At 53.7% G+C, this 25398-nt stretch overlaps 2 protein-coding genes across 2 annotated transcripts in view; both read left to right on the top strand.

Moving 5' to 3' along the window:
* NAA40 (N-alpha-acetyltransferase 40, NatD catalytic subunit) overlaps window positions 1-12997 on the top strand; it is a 16144-nt gene extending 3147 nt beyond the window's left edge. Inside the window, exons 2-8 of the mRNA XM_049644020.1 lie at window positions 4548-4643; window positions 5608-5660; window positions 8951-9046; window positions 9120-9278; window positions 9451-9534; window positions 10002-10079; window positions 10360-12997. Coding sequence (XP_049499977.1) covers window positions 4548-4643; window positions 5608-5660; window positions 8951-9046; window positions 9120-9278; window positions 9451-9534; window positions 10002-10079; window positions 10360-10501 — 708 coding nt within the window. The 3' untranslated portion in view covers window positions 10502-12997. The remainder of the gene's footprint in view (window positions 1-4547; window positions 4644-5607; window positions 5661-8950; window positions 9047-9119; window positions 9279-9450; window positions 9535-10001; window positions 10080-10359) is intronic.
* An 8849-nt stretch (window positions 12998-21846) lies between these two features.
* LOC125931789 (cytochrome c oxidase subunit 8A, mitochondrial) lies at window positions 21847-23688 on the top strand. Its single transcript, XM_049644012.1, has 2 exons — window positions 21847-22027; window positions 23359-23688. The coding sequence occupies exons 1-2, from the start codon at window positions 21914-21916 to the stop codon at window positions 23452-23454; spliced, it is 210 nt and encodes a 69-aa protein (XP_049499969.1). The 5' UTR covers window positions 21847-21913; the 3' UTR covers window positions 23455-23688.
* Window positions 23689-25398: the final 1710 nt, after the last annotated feature.

Genomic DNA, 25398 nt, shown 5'->3' with positions numbered 1-25398 from the left:
GGGGGAGGGGGGAGGGGGGGCTCAGTCAGTTAAGCATCTAACTTTGGCTCAGGTCATGGTCTCAAGGTTCATGAGTTCGAGCCCAACTTGGGAATTCTCTCTCTGCCCTTCATTCACTCACACTCTCTCTCTCTCTCTCTCTCTCTCTCTCAAAAAAAAAAAAAAAAAAAAAAATATAGCAAGGGGAGGAGTTTCACAGCTTCGTGTGAAAACACTTATGTAATATGTAACACTTGATAACAAGTGCTGTATAAATGTAGTTCATGTTGTGGAAGAAGCTCCCACTTTAGGGTTCAGACCTGGATTTGAATCTTGGATGATTCATTCAGCAGGTATGGACTTAGTACCTACTGTTTGCTGAGCACTGGGTATACATTGACTAATTTTACCAAGTGACCTCTACCTCTGCCTCTACCTCATGGAGTGCACAGTCTGGTGTGAGTGAGGGGAGGGGGTGGTAGGGAGACCTCTTTGAGAAGTCTTTTCACTGTCTCTGTGACCCTGAAAATGATCTCACCCCTCTGTGCCTCAGTTTTCTCATCACAGAAGTGGGCACACTTCTTTATAACTTGGTGAGTTATAAAGACCAAAATAAATCATCTTTATTTTTTTCTAATGTTCTGTTTACTTATTTATTTATTAAAAGAATTTTTTTTTAACGTTTGTTTATTATTGAGAGACAGAGCATGAGCATGGGAGGGACAGAGAGAGGAGGAGACACAGAATCCGAAGCAGGTCCCAGGCTCTGAGCTGTCAGCACAGAGCCCGACGCGGGGCTCGAACTCCCAAACCGCGAGATCATGACCTGAGCCGAAGTCCGACACTTAACCGACCGAGCCACACAGGCATCCCTGTTCTGTTTATTTTTGAGAGAGAGAGAGGGAGAGGGAGCGTGCGAGCAGAGGAGGGCAGAGAGAGAGAAGACTGAGGATCTCAAGCAGGCTTTGTGCCGACAGCAGAGAGCTCAGTGTGGGGCTCAAACCCACAAGCGGTGAGTGAGATCATGCCCTGAGCTGAAGTCGGATGCTTAACCGACTCAGCCACCCACCCGCCCCGCTAAATCATCTTAAAGCGTCAGCAGAGTGTGGCACTAGCGGATCCTTGTAAACAGAAGTCCTTATCTTTGGCATCTAGTACGTTGTATCATTTTGTCCTAGCAGCAGTCCTGTGAGCTGTAGGCACTGTTAGCCCCATTTTACTGATGAGGAAGTCGAGATTCAGAGAAACCAAGTAACTGGCCCAAAGTCACACAGCTACTCAGAGGAAGAGCTGATTATCAAATCCAAGTCTCTTGACTCAAAATCCCACACTCTTTTTATTATATAAAGCTCCCCTGGGAAAGACACTTAACCACAATGAGCTTTACTGTTCACTGTGCCGATTTCCCATTTTAATTAGGAGAATTTTCCGGTGTCCCTGCAGGATAGCCTTACCTCCACAAGGCAGGGCAAAGCTAATTGGAACAGTAGGAGACCACTTTTCCTAGTGTGTGCTAGGTTTGAGGGAGAGCCCCTGCCTGTCCCGGCTGCAGCAGCCTGCCACATGCCCCGTGTGCAGGGACTGAAGCTCTTAAGGGTCTCTTTCATTATCTGCCGTCTCGGGCCACGGCAGCCCCAAGCCTCACTCTGAGGGTTGCCTGGCTTGCCTGTTCCCTTGCATGAATGAGCCCATAAATCTCCCGGAGGCCTGGGGTTGGCCCTCCTGCTGCTTGTGCTTAGGAATTACTTCCTTCATGTGCTTAGAAATGAGATGCTGTGGCGGAACCCACGTTTCAGTGCTTTCTGGGTCCCAGGAGTCACCTGCACCTTTGATCTCTCGGCTCTGTATTGTGTTAAGGGAGAACCAGCATGCAGAGTGGAGGAGGGGAGCTCGTCTCAGCTGTAACGGCGTGCTGACTTCTGACCTGTCCTTCCAGCTCTTCTGTGAGGCCAGCATTCGAGTCCCCACTTTTCTGGGGATGGGCTTGCTTTCATAGGGCATGCAAGGGCGGCGGGAGGAGCACTGGCCTGGCCTGGCCTGGCCGATGCCAAAGCGCATGTTCTTTTCTTGGAGACCTGCTGTCTCGGGTTTGCCTGTTCCTCACCCCTACCTCAGTGTAGAGGTAGGGCCTGGGGCAGCACCGTGTGGGCACGGTGGCGGTGGCAGCGTGGCAGCCATTTCCAAGCCAGAAGGGATGAGAAATGAATTGCTGAGTGGCCACCTTAAGGGCACCTGAGGTCTCGCCTCTGTCTTGGCAGGACGGACGGTCTTTTGACATTGATGTTGGCCTTCCCGTTGGGAGACAGCCTGGCTGGCGGAACAAACCCTGGATCTGGGGCTCAAACCCTGGGGTTGAATCCTCTGCCATTTGCTCTTGGGGGAGCCCTACATGAGTCACACCATCCCTTTGAGCCTCAGTTTCCTCACATGTGAATGGACAGGATGGTTTTTGCCCTGAGGAGCGAAGCAGTTATTTGTGAAGTACTTTGCGAGCTGAGTGTATCCCTCAATGTTGTTTTGAAATTCAAATTCCCAGAGGAAAAGGTGGATGCTCTAAAACCTGCGTGTAGTAGAGAGGGGCTGGTCCTGTCCCCAGTCAGTTCTAGCATTATGAGGACAGTGTGCTTGCTTCTGTTTGTTCCTTTATTTATTTTTTTATTTTTAACTTAAAAAAAAAGTTTATTTGTTTTGAGAGAGAGACAGCTCAAGTCGGCGAGGGGCAGAGAGAGAATCCCGAGCAGACTCTGAGCTGTCAGCGCCGAGTGATGCGAGGCTCAGACCCACAAAGCTGAGAGATCATGACCTGAGCCGAAGTCAAGAGTCAGACACTTAGCTGACTGAGCCACCCAGGCACCCCTGTTTGTTCCTTCCTTTAGGGAGGTGGGAAATGGGGTCTAGCCTTGCTTCCAGCCCAGTACTCAGTGTGGGGATAGTAAATAGCTGACATTGAGCGAGTTTACACCTAGAAGAGCAGTTCCTGTGAGTTCCTTGTATCCGAGCTCTTGCCTTCTGGTCCCTCAAAATAAGAGTTAAGCAGTGTTGGGGAGCCTGATGGCTCAGTCCGTTTAGCGTCCGACTTCGGCTCAGGTCATGATCTCGCAGTTCGTGGGTTTGAGCCCCGCATCGGGCTCTGTGCTGACAGGTCAGAGCCTGGAGCCTGCTTTGGATTCTGTGTCTCCCTCTCTTTCTGCCCCTCCCCGGCTTGTGCTCTGTCTCTGTCTCTCAAAAATAAATAAATGCTTAAAAAAAAAAAAAAAGAGAGCGAGAGAGAGTTAAGCAGTGTCATTCCTTAGAAAGCCGAGGGTAGAATTTATCCTGAAACTTGTCCAGCAGCTGGCTTTTTCAACTCACCCTTTGCTGGGCCCGGTCGGTGTCAGGGCTAAGGTGCAGCTGGAGGTAGTAAAACCTGTCTCTGGGGAGCTCGGGGCACTGAGAGGTGGGGTCCGAAGAGGCAGTGCGTTGGTGCAAAAGCAGAGCCGTCCTGCCCGAGCCTTTGGGTGCCTTCTGGTGCCTTCAGGAGTTGGGCCGGGCGGGTGGGCAGCTCGGGACGCCTGCGCTGCTCTGGGCTTCCCGGGGAGTGAGAGCAAGGGGCCTCGTTCACTGAGAACAGGCCAGACTCATCCTCACCGGCTTACACCTCCAAGGACGCCTTCTGAGCCTCATTGGTCGGATGAGGAAAGGAAAGGCAGAGGAGGGCTGGGTCTTTTCCGAATAGCACTCCGAAGAGGCCTTGGATAAGGCCTGTCAGACTCCAGATGGGCTCTTTTTCCCATGTCATTAGCTTTTTACAAGAGGGTGAGAGGGTCCGTTGAGGCCTGAGAGAGCCCCGCGTGACCCTTAAGATAGGATTTGCTCTGCACGCAGTTACGAGTGGTTTGCCGCTCGCGCCTCTGTGCAAGGACGCTCTCTCTTTGCTCCTCCCCTGCTGCCTGGGTGCCCTGCGGCGTGGCCTTGCTGACGTGTGTCAGCGTGGCCTCTGTCCCCAAGTGAGCCCTTCGCTCTGCCCTTGTCGACACTAGGTGCGCAGTGTGCGCGGCGCTTCTGGGGAACAGAGCGCCCTGGCCCCAGGTTAAGAAAGGGGACCTGGCTCCCAAAGGGGCTCCCCCAGACCGAATCTTTGCCTTCTGGAGCTGGAAGACACTGAAAGGCTTTGAATAAACTTCTCCTTAGGAACAGCTTTCAGCGGCTACCTCAGAGGCCTCCCTGAAGCCTGCCCTGACTGTGTCTAAAATTAGTGGTTGCCTCCTTAGGAGGGAAAGGATGAGTGCATATTTATTAGGCACCTGCTGGGGCCCAGGCTCCGCCGCAGCCATTGTCCTGTGCTCTCACTGGGTCCTCACAGCCACCCGTCAGTCCCGAGGGTCAGCAGTCTTTCTGACAGGGAAGCCGAGAAGTCTAGTGACGCTCCCGAGCGTAGAAAACGCTTGGGTCTTTCCCACCCCGCCAAGTGTGCAGCAGGCGAGACTGGAAACTCCTGCCGCTGAGGCCAGGCCTCGGCTCCTCGGAGGCAGAGTCAAGCTTTGGTTGGCCACAGCCCTTCCAGCCAACTTTGCTTTTCCCTGTTGCAGAGGAAGTCAAGCAAAGCAAAGGAGAAGAAGCAGAAGCGGTTGGAGGAACGAGCAGCTATGGATGCCGTCTGTGCCAAAGTGGACGCCGCCAACAGGGTGACTCCCCTCCTTCCCAAGTCCCTTCCTCCTAGAACTTCAACTTGGTTTTTAATTTGACTTCTTTTGGCGCCACCCTGTGGCAGAATTTTGTTACTCCAGCCCACGCCTCCGCGGCCTCCTTGCTGCGGAGGCAAATGATTCAAATGAGCCAAGCCGCGGCCCGCGGGGCCCGAGATTGGCGAGGGCGTGCGGGCAAATGTGGACTCAAATGGGAGTGGCTGCTTCTCTCTGTGGGTCTCCTTCCGTACCAGTGGAAGAAGGGTCCGGAGACGTTTTTGTTAGGATTTTGCATTTTGGTGAGGAAACCCTCCTGGTGAAATGTGATACGGTTTTCTCGTTCGTTCCTTCAAACATTAGTTGACCGACCGTGAGGTGCCAAAGGCTGTGCCAGCACCAGGGGCCGGAGGCAAGGAAGGAGTAGCTGTGGAGCTAACCCTAACCCTCACCCCAGTGGCCCTAGGAGCAGGCTTGGCTTTCAAACAGCCGAAGACATTGCGGTCATCCTTCCTGCCCCCATTTCGTATCCCATTTTTGCCCTCATTTTAGCCCACCCACTAAACAGTCCACGTATATAAGGAGGTGGTTCAGGGACATGGTTGTTCCAGTTTGGGTTTTGACCAGGTGAGGCTGGTTGGGGGCTTCTTCGAAGTATGCAGGTGGATCGGGGGGGGGGGGGCCTCTCTTTTGGCTCAGGTGACCTAGAGGCCAGTATTAGTGTTAGGCGAGTAGAGTCTCTTCTTACCTTGTGACATGAGGCTGACTTCAGTCTCGGGCCTTCTTACTAGAACCCTCCCTACCTGTGATGCCAGAGCTGAGGCAGGTGAAGGATCTGTATGAGGGCTGCTCCTGGGCCGGAGCTAAGCCTCCCAGTGTGGGGCTGCACACCGTCACACCTCGGGGCAGAGCCCGCGACTGGGCCACACCTGCGTTCGTGCTACACCTCTTTTCTTTCCCTCCGCAGCTTGGAGACCCTTTAGAGGCTTTCCCAGTGTTCAAGAAATATGATCGAAATGGGTAAGTGTTTCACTCTCCAGCTGTTGTCTCCTTGACGGTCTGAAGGGATTCACCTTCCCAGAGTATGTTTCCTCAGACCCGAATTTGCTCATTTGTTATGAAAAAGAAGAAGCTATGGCTCATGTCTTGTGGGGATAGAATCCCCCGGTCAGGGTGACAGAGGAGTCCCTAATGAACAAAGATTGCATAATCTTAGACTGAGGTTTCTTTAGGATTTGAAATTGTCTCTGGGTGAAGAATCATAGAGCTGAAGAATCGTAGAACTGAAACAAACTTGAAAAATCTAGGCTGACTTCCTCCTTTTATGCAGGGGGAAACCAAGGCTCAGAGAAGCTGGATAAGATGTCTGAGCTACAGAGTTTCTCTGTGGCAGCTGAGGGGGCTTTTCATTCCCAATCTAAAGCTCTTTCCTGGAGTGTATGGTGTAATTGTTAAAAGCCACTTACTAGGGGCGCCTGGGTGGCTCAGTTGGTTAAGCGTGACTCTTGATTTTGGCTCAGGTCACAATCTCACGGTTCATGATATTGAGCCCCTCATTGGGCTCTGCACTGACAGCGGGGAGCTTCTTTGGCATTCTCTTTGTCCCTGTCTGTCTGCCCCTCCCTCGCTGGTGCATGCTCTCAAAAAGTTAAAAAAATTTTTCAGGGCACACCTGGGTGGTTCAGTGGGTTAAGCGTTCAACTTCAGCTCAGGTCATGATCTCACAGTTCATGAATTTGAACCCTGTGTCGGGCTCTGTGCCGACAGGTCAGAGCCTGGAGCCTGCTTCACATTCTGTGTCTCCCTCTCTCTCTGCCCCTTTCCTGCTCACACTTGGTCTGTCTCTCTCTCTCAAAAATAAATAAAAATTTAAAAACTCTTTTAATTTTTTAATTGTGTGTGTGTATATATATATATATATATATATATATATATACATACACACACACTGACTCTGGGCTCCTTTGGTGCCTGTATATGTATATATATGTATATGTATATGTATATGTATATGTATATGTATATGTATATATATGTTTATTTGTTTTTGAGAGAGAGCAAGGAGAGGAAGGGCTGAGAGAGAGGAGACACAGAATCCGAAGCAGGCTCCAGGCTCTGACCTGTCCACACAGAGCCCGACGCGGGAAAAAAAAAAGTTTTTTTTTAAAGCCACTGACTGGCTCTGTGACCCTGAACAAGTGACTTAACCTCTCTATGCCATTTTCTGATCAGAAATGGGTCTAATAATAGTACCTTCCTCATGGATTCGTCACAAGTATTAGATGTAAAGTGCCAGTGCCTAGAGCTTACCAAAAGCTAGATCAGTGTTGACTGTTCTTACTACTGTTATTGTTGCTAATCCAATTTATTGCTGTGGGATCTGGATTAAAGCCCCCTTCCCCTTTCTGTCCTTTTGGTTGATAAAACAGGAAGCATAATCTGTCTTACCAGAGATGCTGTTGGCTTGGGGAAAAACAGGGGTTATGATTTTAGAGAATCCTAGCTATGGGTTTGAATCAAAACCGTAACTCTTAAGAACTATATTCAGACAAACCACACAACTTAAGCCTCGTTTTTTTTTTTTAATCTGTTAAGTGGAGTGATAATGCCAAACTTGCAAGGTTTTTTTGTTTGTTTTTTGTTTTAGTTTATTTATTATTTGTTTTGAGAGAGAGAATGAGAGCATGAGCGCACGAGCAGGGGAGGGACAGAGAGGGAGGGAGACGGAGAATCCTAAACAGGCTCCACGCTGTCAGCGCAGCGCCGGGCTGGGGGCTCGAAGTGATGAACCGTGAGATCATGACCTGAGCCGAGATCAAGAGTCAGATGCTTAACCGACCAAACCACCCAGGCGCCCCTTGCAAGGTTGTTTTAAGGAGGCGAGAGAATTATATCCAGTTCTGTAAGTAGCAGCTGGTATGAGTATTTTAGTCAACAAGAAAGACAAAGGCACGTATGAAAATTATGAAGCAAACGCCTTGGTAGGTGACACTATATCTGCTTTTCATAGTTATGTCTGAATTTGATAGTGTCACATTCGTTTGTTCTTCCTGCCTGTGATCAGATGCGCTACAGTTCCTCCAGTAGCCTTGTCATTCAATGTCCAGGAAGTCCTTTGACATAGTTTAGGGATACCTTACTGTGACATCTTCTAGTGTTCCATATTCAGCATTCCTGCTGACTTTCAGAAATATGGAACAGCTCTGAAGCAGGCACTGCCAGCTGACTCTGGGCTCCTTTGGTGCCTAGAATTTTTTGTGATCTGTGTGGCTGTGATCCTGCTTGAATGTACTTCAAGAATTCAGATTAATGGAGGATTCATATCTGCAGACTGGCCTTAGGAAAATCTACAGCTAAAACAGATGCAGTGCTGTGTTTGGGCATTTCTGACTACTACACGGTCAGTACTCAAGGAAAGGAAGACTCTTCAGGGCCAAAAAGTTCTGAATTTGTAAGGCTGAGCACATGTGCAGGTCATATGGCGTGCCAGGCAGCAGAGGTGACAGTCGATTCCAACGGGGACGTCCTCTGAGGGGTCGTGTCAAAGGCCGCTGGAAGATACCGATATGGGAACTCTGCAAGGACTCAGCATCACTGACTTCAGTCTTGTCATAATCCGGCACTACCTAGAGACTGGGATTTCATACTCTGGCCAAAGAGTTTACCTGTAATTTGTTGAAGTTTTATTTAGAAGTACGTAGATTAAGACACCTTAACATCTACGGCATATTTGTTAGTTTAAGAAAACAGCATGGAGTTGGACCCCATTCCACCCCATTTGATCAACCAAGAGCATCTGCTGTGTCCTCAAAGGAAATGGCAGGCAGTACTCCTCAGAGGGGTTATGGGCCATGGACTTCTCAAAGGGTCTGAGGTGACCCAGCCACTTTCAAGATCCCAAGGGAGCCCAGAGATTAAATGCCTAAGGGCAGGAACTAAAGGAGTCAAGACTCTAGTGTTTATAACAAAATACAGAAGAGCTGGATTTCAAGCTTTGCTTGAGAAAGCAAAGAGGTAGCAGAGAGGGGCAGAAGTTTACAAGGTGCTGAGTCTGATAAGGGCCTCACGTGGGGGCAGGAAATGGGACTGTGGTCAGGGTGGTGGGCCGGCGATGACAGTTGTTAATCTCGGCCCGCAAGGCTTCATCCTTCACGGGCATCTTCTGTAGTCACAGTCCGGAAGGCAGGGCACAGGCTTGGCTTTTCTCTGTAGATTAACAGACCAGGCCCGCTTCACTGGCAGGCTCTCAGGGCGGCAGGTAGCGCTCGGGCCTGTAGCCGGCTCCACACGCCTCCGTTTCCACTTTGCAGGTTAAACGTCTCCATTGAGTGTAAGCGAGTGTCCGGACTGGAACCAGCCACCGTGGCCTGGGCCTTCGACCTGACCAAAACCAACATGCAGACCATGTAAGCACACCCCGACGGGTCTTGCTCCTCCCCTTCTGGGGTTTCCCGCCCTGACTGCCCCCACGTTTCCCAGGTACGAGCAAAGCGAGTGGGGCTGGAAGGACCGAGAGAAACGGGAGGAAATGACAGACGACCGAGCCTGGTACCTCATTGCTTGGGAAAGCAGTTCCGTCCCTGTTGCCTTTTCTCACTTCCGGTTTGACGTGGAATGCGGCGATGAAGTCCTGTACTGGTAGGAGCCCCAGCTTGGGGTGGGCGTGGGGAGGAGATGCTGACACTGCTCCAGGCGTCCGGCCGGGTGGCGGAGTCCACTGTCCCCGTCAGGGTCTGCAGGCTGCCAGGGCCCCAGGCTCCTCCGACGGGCCCTGCCTCCCCGTGCTCACGTCGCTGCTTTCTTCGTCCAGCTATGAAGTGCAGTTGGAAAGCAAGGTGCGGCGGAAAGGCCTGGGGAAGTTCCTCATACAGATCCTGCAGCTCATGGCCAATAGGTAAGGGCCACCCTGCGTGTCGCTCCGTTGCAAGGATCTGCCTCTGAGCCATCCGCAGTTCTTTGAGCCTCCGTGGAGGACAGGGCCCATAGGAACGTTTTGGAAGAAAGGCGTGTAGATAGAACCCTCTCAGTAAGAGTCCCTGCCCTGCTGGGACTCCAGATTTTGTACATGCGTTTCGATGCGGCGTTGCTTCGGAGAGCCTGTTGTGCCCCAGTCGTGGGGGTGCGGAGAGGAAGTGGAGAAGAAGCCGGTCAGGTGGGGGCCTGGCGGCCGTGCGGTCTCGTCAGCCCCGTAACAGAGGGGAGCACTGAGCGCTGTGGGTGCCCAGCGCGGAGGTAGAGTCAGGGCGCAGAGCAGCGCTCCTCACGAGCAAATGGGAGACAGCAGGCAGAGGCGTGCAAGAGGAGGCGTGATTTCGCGTCTGTTTCTCTTTCTGGAAGGCGTTCTCTCTGCTTTCTTCTCAGCACACAGATGAAGAAAGTTATGTTAACTGTATTTAAACACAATCATGGCGCCTACCAGTTCTTCCGAGAAGCACTGCAGTAAGGAGCCGGGCCCCGGTGTGGGACTCTCTGGGCAGTAGGAGGTGCCTGCCCCAGGGTCCTGGCCCTCGCCCTCGCGCTCATTCATCCTGAAGCTTGGGCTCCCAGTCCAGCGGTCCATGGGAGTGGCCTGGGGATCAGTGAGATGTGTGGCAATGCCCTCTGGCTGCGCCCTCACTCCTAGGGGTCTCACAAGTGCGGCTGGTGGAAAAGTTCTCAGGCCGGGGAGGAAGGCAGTCAGCTGCCTGCAGTCCAACCTTTCTTCTTGCCTGCCTTGCAGATTTGAAATCGATGACTCTTCCCCCAGCATGTCTGGGTGCTGTGGAGAGGACTGCTCCTATGAGATCCTGAGCCGGAGGACCAAGTTTGGGGACAGCCAGCACTCCCACGCGGGCGGGCACTGTGGTGGCTGCTGCCACTGAGCTCCCAAGCTAGAATGCTCTCTCCAAGGCCTGTCTTCTCCCCGGGCTCACGCTGCCGGCCAAGTGCCCTCAGAGCTGTGGCCTCCTCAGCCCTGCGCATGCCAGGCTGCAGCCTGAGAGCACAGAACCCTGGGGAGGAGTGGTCCAAGCTGCCCCTCCTCCTCTCTCCTGGAAGAGCAGAGTGCCCAGAAGGAGCAGAGAGGAGAGGGTGCTGAGGGAGGAGCTGGCGGAGGCCGGGCACGAAGCGTATCTTCTCATGGTGGCTGCCTTCTCGCCTGGCCCTTGTGCCCTTGAGCATGAGGTTCCCCACCTTCTCTACAGATGGATTCCTGACAAGCCCCCTCCCTCCCCCCTGCCACACACACACTTGGACAGATGAGGTGTTTATACCCACCTTTATAAAAGTCCTGGAGCCCCGGGTCAGGGTCTGGCTGGTCCTCAATGAAGAATGGATTCCGTATGAGATCGGGACGTAGAGATAGGCTTCAGAGAGACTCACGTTTCATAGATGAATGCTCTGGTGGAGACCGTGGGAAGGCCTTTTGTGCCACGACGCTGGGAAGCAAGGGGCTCTTTCTAGCTGTGCTTTTATGGGCTCACGGCGGCCGGGGAGGCATTCCAGGGGACCGGCCCGTCGGAAGGAAGGCCCCATCCCTCTCTCTGAGGACCAGGAACAAGGTGTGGATGGGGGCGGGGTGGGGGGGCCAGAAGACAGTTGCGTCTCTGGGCTTTTGGACTTAGTGACTCGAGCTCTTCGTTCACAGAAACAAGCCGGAGGTCCTGCCGGTGCCTCTCCATCGCCCTTCACCACTTGTTCTCCCTCAGCTCACCCCCTCACCCCCTCACCCCTTCACCCTGTTCTTACTCTTCACAGGGGAGAATAACGTTAGGGAGCCCCTCCCCTTCCCCCAGAAGGATCCCTCGTTCCTGGCGTGTTCAGTACTGTCTCCTCTCAGATCTTGGTGCTGATTGCTCTCTGAAGGTGGGGCCCCCCTCCCGCTTCAGAGAGCCCCCAGCCAGCAGCAGGCCCCTCTGCCTGCGCTCCCCAGCCTTGCCCCTTGCTGCCTCAGTGAGGCCCTGGCGCCACTGCCCTGGCTGGCGGCTTCGGCTGCAGCAGGAATGCCTCTCGGTGGCCCAAACCGCTGCTCCTCTCTCTGTCCAGTGTCCGCCTTTGGCAGCGGGCTGGAGCAGGGGGAGAAGGCCTTCCTCCTCTCCCGCGGGATAGAAAGGCTGTGGTTCGGAGCTTCTACTTGCCCTGATCTCCGGGCCTTGTTCCCCTCCCAGGGAAGGTAATGACCAAATTCTTATCCAGGAAAAAGCCCCGCCGCCTCCCCTTGGACATCCTTGAGCTCTGCTTTAGGGAGTGTCTTAAAGGTTCTAGCCTTTGTGAAGTTGCTCTTCGGAGGTCTGTTCTGACCTCAGCGTCTGCCCCTACCCCACCCTCTGCCCTGACTCAGGTGGTCTATGCTGGCGGGTCTCCCTGGAGCTGTTCTTGCCTCTCCCCTAGTTTCCTGCTTGTGCAGGGGCCTGTCGCACGGCCTCCTTCACCCACCCGGCCCTCCTGAGTGCTCCGTGTTGCTCTTGACCCCGCCAGCAGCCGACGTGGCACTCCGTTGGAGAGGGCCTTGCAGCTTTACACTGGAACAAGCCCCCCTCTGCCCCCGCCTTCTGGCTTGGGGAGGGGGGGTGGATTTTACATGGGCGGGGGTGGGGGGGAGAAATTTGAATTGAATTGCTGGGAGGGCATTGGTGGGCTCCCTCCAAGAATCATGGAATGACAGAAGCATGTTTAGGAATTTTTTTCCTCTGATCCTTATCTCTCGACACAGAATGGATAGATATTTATTGTCTTAGATCATGGATTTCTGATACCTCCCATTCAAGGGGATCAAAAGGAACCCCACTGTAAATCCTTCATGAGGTGAGTTCAGTGTATGTCGTCTCTTTCCATTCATCGGACACCTGTCACTGAGCCCACTGGCAGATGGGGTGCCTGGTGCCGCACCCTGGTCCTCCTGCCTCTGCCGGTCACTTCCTGCGGGGCTGCTGGGGGTGGGGGCGGGGGTCAGGGCTGGGGCGGGAGAGGCACTGCTTGAGGCCAGTAGGCCACTCTCTGTTGTTGGTGTTGAGCCCATTCAGTTCTCACTTCCCCGGGTCTTGGTTTTGAGAAACAGGGCAGGCCTTTTGTTCCCGGCTTTTTTGTGTGTTTGTTTGGGGCATGTTAAAATATTTTTTAAGACTTTTTTTTTTTTTTTTTTTTAGTTGTATCCACCCTATTTCAGATTCTTTTTGTTGATGTCAAAAATGTGTCTATGACATGCCTATGGTTCTTTTTAACCCTTTCTGGTTTTGTTTTTTAGAGGAAACTGAAGATAAACTCCTTCTTGATATATATTTTTTTCTTTAGCAACTTGTTATCACTGGAATCAAAGGGAAAAGTGATCTCTTTTTGCATTGGTTGTATTTGTATGTCACAAATAAAAGACACTTTGTTCAGCTGCTGGGATGGTGTCCTAATGCTGGGGTGCCATGGGCAGCGTGGTCTCGGGGGACACCCCTGGCCTTCACGGTGTCCCACTGTTGGCCTAAACCCTGGCAGGCATGTAGCGTGAGGCTGCACACCCCTTCCTGTGAAGGAGACCTCGGCCTGAGAAAACCTCAGGGTGTCTGGGGCAATAGCCAGGGGTGGGAACGGAGACCCAATCTGCCTGTTCGTGCCACTTCCCACTGGCCCCGGGTTAGAGGTAAGAGGTCTTTCAAGGGATGCCTGCTTTGTATCTGGGACCGAGTCCCGAGCCAGGCGCGTTGTGACATCTGACATCTTTGGCTAAATGTAAATTCTAGTGCCCCGGTGCCGTGAGTGGGAGTTGAACAGATTGTCTTTTTTTATTTTTATTTTTTTAACGTTTATTTCGTTCTAGAGCATGCAAGAGCACGTGTGCTAATGTGCGGGGGAGGGGCAGAGAGAGGGAGAGCGAGGATCCCAAGCAGGCTCTGCACTGTTAGCGCGGGGCCCTACTCGAGGTTCGAGCTCCGGAACTGTGAGATCGTGACCTGAGCCGCTCAGGCACCCTGAGCGTGTGTTTTCTCCCTTTTACTTTATCGGGTTATTCAGAATATTCTTTGTCTCTTAAAAAGATGCTAAACCCCTCTTCCCTTCGCTGATAAAAGACAAAGGCACAAAGGAAGGGTAACTCCTGTCAGGCCTGACAGGACAGGAGAGTTGACAGGCGTGTGACAGATGGAGCTACTCAGTTTCTCTCCCAGGTGGGACTCAGTCCCTGGCCCGGGGTGAGCTGGGAAGAGAAGTAGGAAGTGGGCCGGGAGCTGGCGTTCAGAAGCACTTCCTGTGGACACTGGAGGGGCCAGCCTTGTGCTCCTGGTTGGGAATCCTATGTGCTGGAAGGTGGCAGGGGGCCAGGAGGGGCCCCAGGCCACATGGAGTCGCCTGTGCGCTGGCAGGGCAGTGACCTGGGGAAGGCAGGGCAGGCAGGTCATAGTGTTCGGTGACTGTCACTATGTTGTGGCCTCAGCCCTGTGGGCGGGGCACCCCTGGGGGATGGTTTGTGCCCTGGTTGTATCAGGGAGGCACAAAGAAAGGCGTCACGATCCTTGGGAAAAGGAGAGCGTTTCACTGGGCTAATAATTGTACCACGGATTTCTCCTGTGACAAAATTCTGCCCCCTAAGCTCTTTGTTCCTTGCAGGCTGTTTTAATTTCAGGCAGGAATTGCTTGGGATGACTGTCCCCTCACCACAGGGCAAATGGCCAGAGTTGGAAGGGTGTGGGGCTCTTCCTTGGTCACCGCTGACTGGGGCCTGCGCCCACCTCTTCTCCCACCTTCCTGAGCGGCCTGGGCCCCTCTTTGGTCCCCCAGCGGCTGCGTCATACAGCTGTCCCCACCCCTCCCTCCAGCTGTAACTGAAGCTTCTTCCCTCAAATGGCACTTGCTGAAGTGCTGCAGGTGAGCAGAAGAGCAGAGGCCTGCAGAGCTCTTCCGTTTCAGTTGGAGCCTGAGCTCGTTTGAAAAGGACTAGGTTTTGCCAGTGCAAGCAGCTTGGTCACCAGGTGATTTCTGCTGGCAGGCTTTGAAGGTGGTCAGTTCAACAACCTTGGTCTTCATGGTGCTGGGGACCAGGGCAGTGCTTTTCTGCATCCAGGCTGCAGGGCCCAGGTACACGGTCAGGCCTGGGCAGGAGTTGGTCTCAAGGCCGTGTCTTCGCTCTCAGGGCTTGGCCTAGAGAAGCAAGAGCTGGCCTGACCTGTCGCCAACCTGTTGTAGGGGCAGTCTCTCCTGAGGGGTACCTCTGTCCCACGCAGGGGAGCTGTTGGGAAAAATGGGGACTGGAGTTGAGAAGGCCAAGATGGAGGACCGGCCACCCTGCGGGGACAGAGGTTTACCTACAAAGGAGGCCTGCAAGAGGGTGTTGGGACAGCAGAAGCGCTTGTCGCCTGCAGTGACGACGTGGCAGGTTTTAGCTCTTCTCCAGGGAGGAGGAGGTGGCCATAGCCATCTCATACCTGCCTCAGCTTTTCCTTGATGGTCCTGTGCGATCTCCCACTGGACTGGATGAGGAGGAGAGGGTGATGGGTTCAAGGAGAGGCGGTCTCCTTGAACCTGCGGCCCGCTCAGCTCCCTCTGACCTGGGCCCCCTGCCTCCTGTCGCCTGTCCAGGGATGGAGAGTGGCCTCTGCGAGCCCTCCCGCCACACACGCGTGCACTCACAGATTTACGTTTCCTGGAGGCTGCGCGTGCGTCAGTGGACAAGGTGACTGTGAACCTGTACCCTGGGTTTGGGAGTCCCTTCCTTGGGATCTTAATTATGGTAAGGTGAACGTTTGCCGTGGGCCAACAGAGGAAGCCCCTGCTGGGGCCGGGGGTCAGACCACACCGCACCGTGCTTAGTGTAGACCAATCCAAGGTTAGAGGGACGAGGCCCTGAAGGAGAGCAACCAGGCTGAGAAGAGCCTGGAGCTTCTGAAGGAGTGGGGCTGTTCATCTTGGAGAAAAGGTTGGGGCAGGGACACAGCCATGAGCCAAGGTGAGTCAGCAAAACTGGAGGTGGCTGTGGTGGCCCTGGGGGACTGGCTCCAGCTGCGTTGCATTGAGGGGCTGTTAGCTCCGGGGCCCTGTAATGGAAGACTGTAATGGAAGAAGGTCTGGCATCCCAGGCCCTGCACCGCTGTGTGGTCCTGCCCTCGTACAGGAGGACATTGTTGCAAGGAGTAGGGCTGGGGGGTGGCCTCATCTACCCCTCCTCCCCTTCCACCGGTTGTGACAAAGTAGCCGTGCTACTCATGCAGTGAGGATCTTCCTGAACTAGCAAGGTCCCAGCCGGCCAGGTCCGCACGCTGGGTGGTGAGGGACAGTATAGCCTTCATAGATGGGCACATCGTGAGTGCCGCCACACCCGGAGTCCGGGATGATGCCTGGGGAGTGGACTGGGCAGGGGCGGGGGGAGGGCGGTGAGGAGGTGGCCTTCACTCCCAGGGCAGCCTGTGTCCTGAATGTTGGATACAGGGAGTGAGGAGGGATAAGAAAAGTGGCTGGAGGGCTGTGGGGGCACAGGGATGGGCTTGTCCAGTGCAGGCCTGGCTGAAAGATGGGGTATCGAGAACAATGAGAAAGAACGGGGGACTCACTTGTCCTGGGCTACAGGATGGAGAAGAGGTCAGGGGTCTGGTGTCTGAGAGAGAAACTCAGGGTATAGAGTTGAGGGTCCAGAAGGCAGAGGGGTCTGGATGCAGGGTCACAGCAGGATAGGGGTGAGGCTGGGAGCACCGGTGCAGCCAGAGTCATAGAGCAGCAGCACAGGCTTGGATGGTCACATACATGACCTGGGTCATTTTTTCCCTCTCGGCCTTGGGGTTGACTGGGGCCTCCACGAGCAGCATGGGATGCTCCTTTTGGTCCACGCTCACCATGATGCCCTGGGGAGGCGGACGGGGAGGGCTTGTGTGTGCTTGGGGGGTGGTCCAGCCTGGCGGCCCCACCCCTCGGCCCATCTCAGTGTACCCATCTATATCATGGGCCCAGGAGCAGTGGCACCCGGGCTTGCAGACCGGAGTGCTCAGTTCTGTTGGGGGTCTTGGTGGGCTGTCAGCTGTGGGGTGTGGGTGGACCCTGCCACACCAGCGTCCCTGGACTTCACCAAGCCTGAGCGGCTGTAGCACACAGCGCATGAGTGACGTGATCTTATCTTCGCACGTGGCCATTGGCTGTGGGCTGCAGGCCGGAAGGGGTTAACCACTGCTTGGCTCCTGGGAGGTGGCTGAAACTTTCCAACCAGCTGCCAGACCCCTGGGGTGCTGGGCAGGACAGCTGCATTCCACTGGGGAGAGCAGCACCCCCTTGTCGCTCTACCTCCCCACCCTCCCACCCCTGCCAAGCTGTGCAGGGGGGGGGGGTGGGGGGGGGCTCTCGAACGTCTGGCGCCTGCTGACAGCTGTGCCCCAGGAAGAACAGATGCCCCTCTGGGACTCTGCCCACACGCGCCCTGGTGACTGCTCTGCCTGGACCGGGGCCAGCTCAGGTTTCCTAATCAGCCTTTTTCTTCTGGTGAGGCCGGCCCCTCCTGCCTCTTTCTCCTACTGGACTTTGTGTGAAAGCCCCCATTTTGCAGATGGGGAAGCAAAACCAGGGAGGCCAAGGTAGGGAAAGAGCCATTCTTTTTTTTTTTTTAATTTTTTTTTTCATGTTTGTTTATTTTTGAGAGAGAGACAGAATGCGAGTGGGTTAGGGGCAGAGAGAGAGGGAGACACAGAATCCGAAGCAGGCTCCAGGTTCCGAGCTGTCAGCACAAAGCCCGATGCGGGGCTCGAACTCACGGGCCATGAGATCATGACCTGAGCCGAAGTTGGATGCTCAACCGACTGAGCCGCCCAGGCGCCCCAAGGAAAAGAGCCGTTCTTTAACCCAGCGAGTCAGTTTTGGATTCTTGAACCCTCCTCCTCTGGACACTGGACCCTTCCCAAGACTGCTAGGGCCTCTGCTGCTCCCCCCACCCCAGGGACACAGCACATACAGGCCTGTAGAGAGAGTACAGCTGCCCTCAGTGAGAACCCTGGGGTGGGCTCCTTCCCCCTCTAGCCTTCCCCTCTGCCAGCCCTTGGGTTCAGTGCCCAGCACCCAGTCAACATCCCAGCAGGAGAGTCTAGGCCAGGTGGGGAGAATGGAGACCTCTAGCTCAGGTACTTACCAGCCCTGTGTTAGGTGCTTGGGGAGGTGGTGAACCTCCAGAAGGTGTGTGTGTTGGGGGAGGGGGTAAATCTGAGGGATTTACACCTCCTGGCACTACAGCGCCGAGGTTCAGCCCCTTCCCTAGGCCTCACAAGCTGCAAATTTGGACAGAGCAGCGTTAGGCTGGCACCTTTAATAGAGTGCCAGGCCTGGGGTGGGGGATAACCAGGCTTTCTCTAGCCCATGTCTGGCCAGTGGGGCTGGGAGGCCAGCTCTGAGATGGGACACCTGGTATCTTCCCAGCCCACATATGACCCTCAGGCCCTTGGGGACCTGGATTGTGAAGCTGGTCTCCGTAGTAGGGACCAGCTCCCCTATCTATCCCTGAGGCTTGGGATCTATTCTGCCCCATTGAGGGAAGGGGAAGTAGGGGGTGAACAGCTCGGGCCGTAGGATCAGAGCTGGGACCCAGGCTGGGACCTCTAGGCCTCACCCCCCATATAGAGAGAGACTTCCAACAGTCTGAGTGCCTATGTGTGTGTCTTCCCAGACTTTTATCTACGCATATCTATTTCTCTAGATACTTCTTTGTTTTACAAAACCAAGATCATATCACGCATGTGTCTTCCTTGCTTTTTTCTTATCTGTTTTGAACTGTTTTAACTGAAGTGTAGCAGACCTACAGAAATTTACATAAGTTGTGAATGTACAGCCACTCATGATGGAATGATCACAGAGCAAACACATTTTTGTAACCAGCACCCCCCCTCCCCCAAGAGCCCCAGCACACCTCTTCCTAATCTGTCCCCAGGATCCTCACTACCTGACATCTGCTCCCAGGGGGCTTGGCCCTGCCTGCTGTTGCCCTTTGTCTGTACTCCTCTATGCCTGGCCTCTTCTACTCGACATTGTTTGTGGGAGCCATCCATACTGTGGCTGTAGTTTGTTTGTTTACTATACAGTGTTTTGTTGGATAAATGCACCACAGGAGTTTGCTGCTCTGGTCGAAGGACAGTCCCCGGCTTGGGGGCAGGATCCCTGGGGGGCCGGGGCAAAAGCAGAGATGTCGGTATTAACGAGGCATTAATCCGAAAGGCAGACCGACCTAGGTGCAAATGCTGCCCTGGGGTTTGTAGACTCAGTTGCAGTACTTAAGCTCCGCCTGCCTCTTTCCTCCTTCCTCTCTCTCTGAGAGAAGCCATCTCACCAGGGTTATGAGGAAAGCCCTGGAACAGAACACAGATGGACCTGCTCTGCCAACCTTTACTCCTTTTCCTCCAGCCAGTGGTGAAGGAGATGAACATGTGGTTCCCCAGGGAATAAGCCAGGGAACCACAGAAACGCTGGTCCTAAAATCTCTCTGGGCCTCTTGCCTGGCTGAGCTCTAATCTGGGCATTATTATTTTGTTTATAGGACAAAGGCCTGACAAAGCCAGTAGGGTAGCAGGGAGGTCCCTGCCCCTTCTCCCAGTGGCAGACAGCCACTAGTGTCTAATGCCCCTAGGCTGTGACTCTTGGGATGGGAGTGGGAGGGGAAGTTTAGAAGCCTCTGTCCTGGGCTGTTTGCCAAGGCCAGGGCAGGGTGAGGGAGAAGGGCCGGGTAGCTGGGCGGGGGGACAGGGGGGTAGTCCCACATGACCAGCCAAGAGGGTCCTTGGCTTCACACAGGATAGAAATCAAACATAAGCCAGGGGTGCCTGGGTGGCTCAGCGGTTTAAGTGTCTGACTTCGGCCTAGGTCATGATCTCGCCGGTCCCAGGTTTGAATCCCGTGTCGGGCTCTGTGCTGACAGCTCAGAGCCTAGAGCCTGCTTTAGATTCTGTATCTCCCTCCCTCTCTCTTTTCGTCCCTCAGTCACACTCTGTCTCTTTCTCTCAAAAATAAATAAACATTTAAAAAACAACAAAAAAAAATCAAACACAAGCCAGAAAAACTGCGATCAGTTTACTGAACAGTGTAAGTGATAGAGACTAGCAGACGGAGTGTCTGGGAAACTTGGAAAGGAAAGGAGACTGAGTCTCGGTGTTGATGGGATTAGGGATTTATATTGGAAAGGGGTCTAGGGTGCGTGTTCCTTCGGGAATCCAGGGGAGGGTCTGATGAAAGGCTAGTGTCAGATGAACAATAGATGCTGTTCCATAAATTATTGAAGATAAGAGTATTGATGCCAGTGTCAGCCAAGGTTTGCTTGAAGCTAATGTCCTGGAACATGTTTGGGATCTGGCTCCTAAGTGTTATCAGGTGTTTGGGACCTAGGACACAACTCAGAGGATGATTAAGTTGCTTGTCCCTTCAAGTGGGAACATTGCTTCTTTGGCTTATTCAGAAATGGGGTCTAGCAGAAAAACAGCTGAGACAGTCATTTATATATCTCTATATAATATACATATATTATATATGTATAATATATATAAATTCATATTCTATTATATTTTATTTATACATGTTCTATGTGTGTGTGGTGTGCATATAGATATAGATATAGATATAGATATAGATATAGATATAGTAAACTCTACACCCAACGTGGGGCTTGAACTCACAACCATGAAATCAAGAGTCGCTTGCCCCACTGACCGAGCCAGCCAGGAGCCCCTGACAGAGCCATTCTAAAATGGAGTCCCTTGCAAAAAATACAAAAATAAAGTAAAATGGAGTTCCTTCAGCTTCCTTACCTCATCTTGCCATCTCACCCTACCCCACCCCCCACCCTCTGCCACAGTCTTTGATGCTCCTGGCCACGATGACGTCCAAAATGGAACTTCTGGAAACTCCCTCTGTGGTAGCTTGTGTGACAGTTAAAAATGTGGGTTTTGGAGCAGATAGACCTGCCCTGGAATCCTGGCTAGGCCGCCTGGTAGCTGCATTACCTTGAGCAGATCCGCTCTCTAGGCTTATTTCCTCATCTGTGAAAAAAAAAAAAAAAAAAAAAGACTTTGAAATAATAGCAAATCCCTCATGCCATCGTTGTGAAGATGGAATGAGATTGTTGGAGTTAAGGCCTGGCTCTGTGGCTGGCCCCTCACCCCACTTTCGCTTGAATACTGTTCAGTCTCCTGCAGTTCCTAAACGTTTTCTGAGTGATGTGTGCCAGGTTCTTTGGAGACAGTAGTGAACCAGACACATGCTCTGCCCTCAGGTGGCCCCCAATCTAGGGATAGAGACTGACCCTGCGGGTAGTGCTAAACAGGGGCTGCTGGACACAAAGGTGGCACAGACTTCCTGATGCAGTGCTACCTTGTCACTTCCTGTCACATCATAGCACTTTTGATAGCTTCTCATTGTGTGCTTGTTTATTGTCCGTTTCTCCCCTCTGGAATGTCAGTTCTGTGATAAAGGAGTCCTTGTCCACCTTGTCTGGAACAGTAGGGGCCAATGACCATTTGTGGAATAAAGTAAACTGTGTCAGCAAGTGGAGGTCTGGAGGTCGGAGTTGGTGTCGTGAAAAAGGAAGGCTAGGTGAGAGTTGAAAAGTGTCCTAAGTAGAACATAAGATACAAAGAAGCAAAAGGCTTGGGAGTGGGGAGGATCAGAAAGCAAGAAGAAGGGTGTGAAGTAGAAATGAGGCTGGAGTTTGATATCCAGGAATTAGGATTTTGTCTAGTAAGCAGTCGGGAGCCACTGAAAGCTTTTTAAGTGGGTTACACGGATTGGTTAGATTTATGTTTAAAAAAGAAGGGAAGAAGGGTGGGAGCCAGGAAGGAAAGAAGAAAGGAAGGGAGGATGAAAGGCCAGCTGCCACTGCGTGGAGACTGAAATTGGAGAGGGCAATAGTAATGAGTCGAGTTCAATTACAAGGTTAGTGTCAGGCGTTCCGGCCAGAAACAATGGAAGCCTGGCGGAGAAGGATTCTGAATAGAGAGATTTTTTTTTTTAAAGAGTATGAATGAAGGGAGGAGTCAAGAATGCCGCCTCGTTTCTGGCTTATATGATTGGGTGGCTTTAGGTGTCACTCAAGAAGATAGGCCGCACTGGAGGTGGGGCATAACTGAAAGGAACGCCCCTCCATGCTCCGCCCATTGGCGGTAGGATGGCGTCGATTGGCTCTTTCGAGGAGCGCGCCAAAAACTGACGGGGGCAGGTGGGAGGTGTGTCCCTGCGTCATTACCGGGAAGCTTCCGGGACGCCCTTTCCCGGCCTCCCCAGAGCCGGAACTTCCGGCCGCCGCCGCCATTTTGACTTCCCGACCTTGGGCTACTGTTGGCCACTGTCTGCAGTCATTCCTTGCGGTCATGTCTGTACTGACCCCGCTGCTGCTGAGGGGCCTGACAGGCCTAACCCGGCGGCTCCCGGTGCAGCGTGCTCAGATCCATTCCAAGCCTCCGCAGGAGCAGCTCGGGACCATGGTGAGGAGGGGGCCGGGAAAGGCACGGGAGGTGCCGCGAGCCAGACTGGGGGTCCCGCGGCGAGTTCGGGGATGGCCGGTCTGGTGTGCTGCCCCTCGGCGGCCCTGAGAGTGCCCTGCACCTCGCGGCCCGCAGCCTAGCAGGGAGCAGCAGTGGTTTGGGGGTGTCTGGAGGGCGCGAATGAGAGGGACAGTACCCGGGCGACAGTTGGGGCTCATTCAACGCCAAAACTCGCTCGATTCAGCATATTTCTGTCGCTTACGTGCGGTGCAGCCTCGAGCCCTTAGTCCTCTCTGAGCCTGTTTACTCATCGGCTCATGGGGGTTGCGTAACGACTGTCAGCGGCGATAATGGTTGTTACCACTGTTAATGATTAGGGAAGGTGGGTCTTTGTCATTTCCAGAAATGTGGGAGTTTAACCCTTAACGACTCTCACCTGTGTGGCGCTTTAATGCATTTGCCTCAGCGGCAGAACTCGGCCTCGAATGCGAGTCTTCAGAATCCAGGCTATTGGGCCCCAGTTAGGAGCAGAGCCTGAAGGGCAGCTGCGATTAAGGAAATAATAGTGATAATAGTTGCAGCTGGCATCTGCCGAGTGCCCACCGCCTGCCAGACACCGCCCAGACTGCTGAGCTGGTCCCGGTGACCCTGAGAAGAAATGACCATCATCTCGGTTTCGTGGTGGAGGGAACTGAAATTTAGGAGCACCGTATCCACTTGTCAAAAGTCAAACCTTCAGTGGCAAAGAAGGAATTTGAACTCAAGTCTGACTCCCAAGTTGTGCTGTGATCTTTACTGCAGTAGGGAATGTGGAGGTGGCTGTGCAAAAAGTCTTTTATCCCTGGCCTTTGAGGTTGAGTAGCAGTCCTGGAAAGGAGAAGGGAAGAGAGATGTTTTTAAGATTTTAAGTAAGCTCTACACCCAGAGTGGGGCCCCAACTCGCAGTCCTGAGATCAAGGGCCGCGTGATCTACTGACTGAGCCAGCCTGGCACCCTGAGAAGAGGGGTTTTTAAAGGCAAAGAAGGAGAGGTGCATTTTTAGGGTTATCAGCCTATGCATGGTTCCTGGATCCCAATAGATCAAACAGGTTTAACTCTTTGTTCCTGTCCGTTTGCTTTATCATCTCGTGGTGGATTTCTCTATGGATCCTAACACAGGCTGGCCCCACTCCCATATCTGACCCTTCACCTCAAGGCCTAGAGCGGGCCTTGGATCTGCTATGCCCCTCCTCTGAAGCCTGAATCCCGACTCCTTGAAAGGGGCTTTCTGCTGCCTGGTAAGCCTAGGGGAATTCTTACTCTGCGGGTTCCTTCTTTCTTGTGGTCTGTAGGAAGTCGCCATCGGGCTCACCTCCTGCTTCCTGTGTTTCCTCCTGCCGTCGGGCTGGGTCCTGTCACATCTGGAGAGCTACAAGAAGCGGGAGTGAAGGGGGCTGGCCTGTCCCTCACCCTGTGACCTGACCACCCCTGGCCTCTCCTGATCAGGTCTGCTGCATTCCTGGCCAGCCTTCCCTGGATCATGTCCTTCAATTACAGCGACCTCTTCTGCAATCATGACCTCTCGATTTCTCCGCGGTGACACCCTGGGACCACATATGTTAGTGTATAAGGCCCTGCTCGGTAGGGCCCTCCTTGTAACAATAAAGTGTATTTAAACCTTGCTTCAGAAACGCATCGTGTCTTCGGCCCGGGCTCCTGCCTCTGTACTTGAGCGGAGGATGGTGTTGGGCGGGGGTGTGGCGAAGACGGCCTGGCCAGCCGCATGTCCCTGCTGGCTGACTGTCCTGTGGTGGGTTATGCGTGCCCTGCTGTTCTTGCCGCCTGGAGGTGGAGGGAGCTTCCCCTGCGTGCTTTCCTGTGTTTCAGCGTTTTCTGGCTTCCTGGGAAAACAAATCCTGTCGTCCTTGGGCAACCTTTCCTTGCTCCTCCCGTCTGGCTCCCCGGTCGTGCCAGGCTCGGGGCTGCACCGTGCATGGGTGTCCGTGTTCTGTCTTTCTCGCTGGGTCCAGCTCTGCAGCCGGAAGCCCTCACTGTGGGTGCAGCCTTCCCCTCGCTCCTCGGCTGTGGGCTCCCACTGTTTCTCAGGAGCTTCTTGGTTCTTCCCAGTCGGAAGGTGGGCGCTTTATCTCTTTCATGTCAGCCCCAGGGCAGTGGGACTAAAAGTCTTCTATCCGGAAATGCCTATGGACTGGCCGCCTTCCTTGTGCTGCCTGCCTCTTTCCCTGTCTCCTGCCTTTCTTGGCCTGGAGAATTTGCTGCTCCTCCAATCCCGGGGCCCTTCCTCAGGGATGCTTCCTGCGGGGGTGGGGGAGGGGTGCTGGGGGGGTACCTCCGCAGGTGGGATGATGCATTAAAGTGCTCCACACTGGATAGCGTGGTAGGTCCATTTCCTGCCTGTGACTCCTTCCCTGAGGGGTATGGACTTCGTTGTCTGCCTCCTGCCAGGCTTTCCTGCCACACAAACTAGCCTTTATGTCTGGGCCTCAAGGGACAGGGCCGAGAGTGCCGGGAGGTTGTGCAGATTGGGCTGTTGGCCAGGGGAGGGGGAGAGCCCATGTAGGATCTGAAGGGCCAGGGTGGGTCGGCTGAGCAAGGGGCATCCACCAGTCACCTGCTGGTACCTCGAGAGCCCTTGTCTTTGGCAGGGAGGGACCTCTTGGCTGCATCCTCCCAAACAACAGGGTCGCTCCTGTCTTGCGCCTCACTCTGAGAGGCTCTGCTGTTCACACTTCCCGAGCAGAGGGCTCTGAGCTACTTGGCTCTTGGTTGGCTCAGGTTTCCGGTGGGCACAGATCAGGCCTTGGAGCTGCCGTGAAGCAAGAACATGACCCCAGAAGACAATGGTCTGGAGTTTCGAAGATGACACCACTGCCCTGACAAGAGTTTTTATTGGGTGTCCCCCATTTTTGTGCCCCTGGAGCCTAGAGGGCCACAGTGGTCCCCTTGTCCCAGAAGGACAACTCCAGCCCAAAGGTGTGCATCTCCAGCCACTGCTCAAGTTGATGGGAAACCAGTGGTTATGGGCAAGTCCTTTAGGGCCCCCGAGTCTGAGAAGGCCCTTAGCAAGCCCATCAGCAGCTCTGGCTCTTGCTCTCCCCCAGCTTGCTGGGTCCCACGGCATACGTGGGGGTGGACGAGAGAGTGTAGGGTGCAATCATGCTTGAACCCCATCCTCCCCTTGGTCCCCGGTGTGGCCACTAGGTCTGAAATCTGGTCACCATCCAGTGTCCCTCTCCCATTCTTAACCAGACTGGGGCTCTGGGTCCATTCCCTCCAGAGACACAAGGCTTCTTGTACTTCCAAATAGTACTTTATGAGTCCCTGCTGTGGGTGCCTGTTGGACCCTGAGTCTGGAGGAGTAGGTGTGTTTG

Source organism: Panthera uncia, chromosome D1, assembly GCF_023721935.1.
Source record: "Panthera uncia isolate 11264 chromosome D1, Puncia_PCG_1.0, whole genome shotgun sequence".
Taxonomy (NCBI): Eukaryota; Metazoa; Chordata; class Mammalia; order Carnivora; family Felidae; genus Panthera; species Panthera uncia.
This window is presented reverse-complemented; position numbering and strand designations above follow the sequence as displayed.

Excerpts from the sequence above, each read along its gene's own strand:
- LOC125931789 (XM_049644012.1), top strand. The coding sequence starts at position 21,914 with ATGTCTGTACTGACCCCGCTGCTGCTGAGGGGCCTGACAGGCCTAACC. Across the intron at positions 22,028-23,358 it reads AGGAGCAGCTCGGGACCATG|GAAGTCGCCATCGGGCTCAC; the intron begins GTGAGGAGGGGG and ends TGTGGTCTGTAG.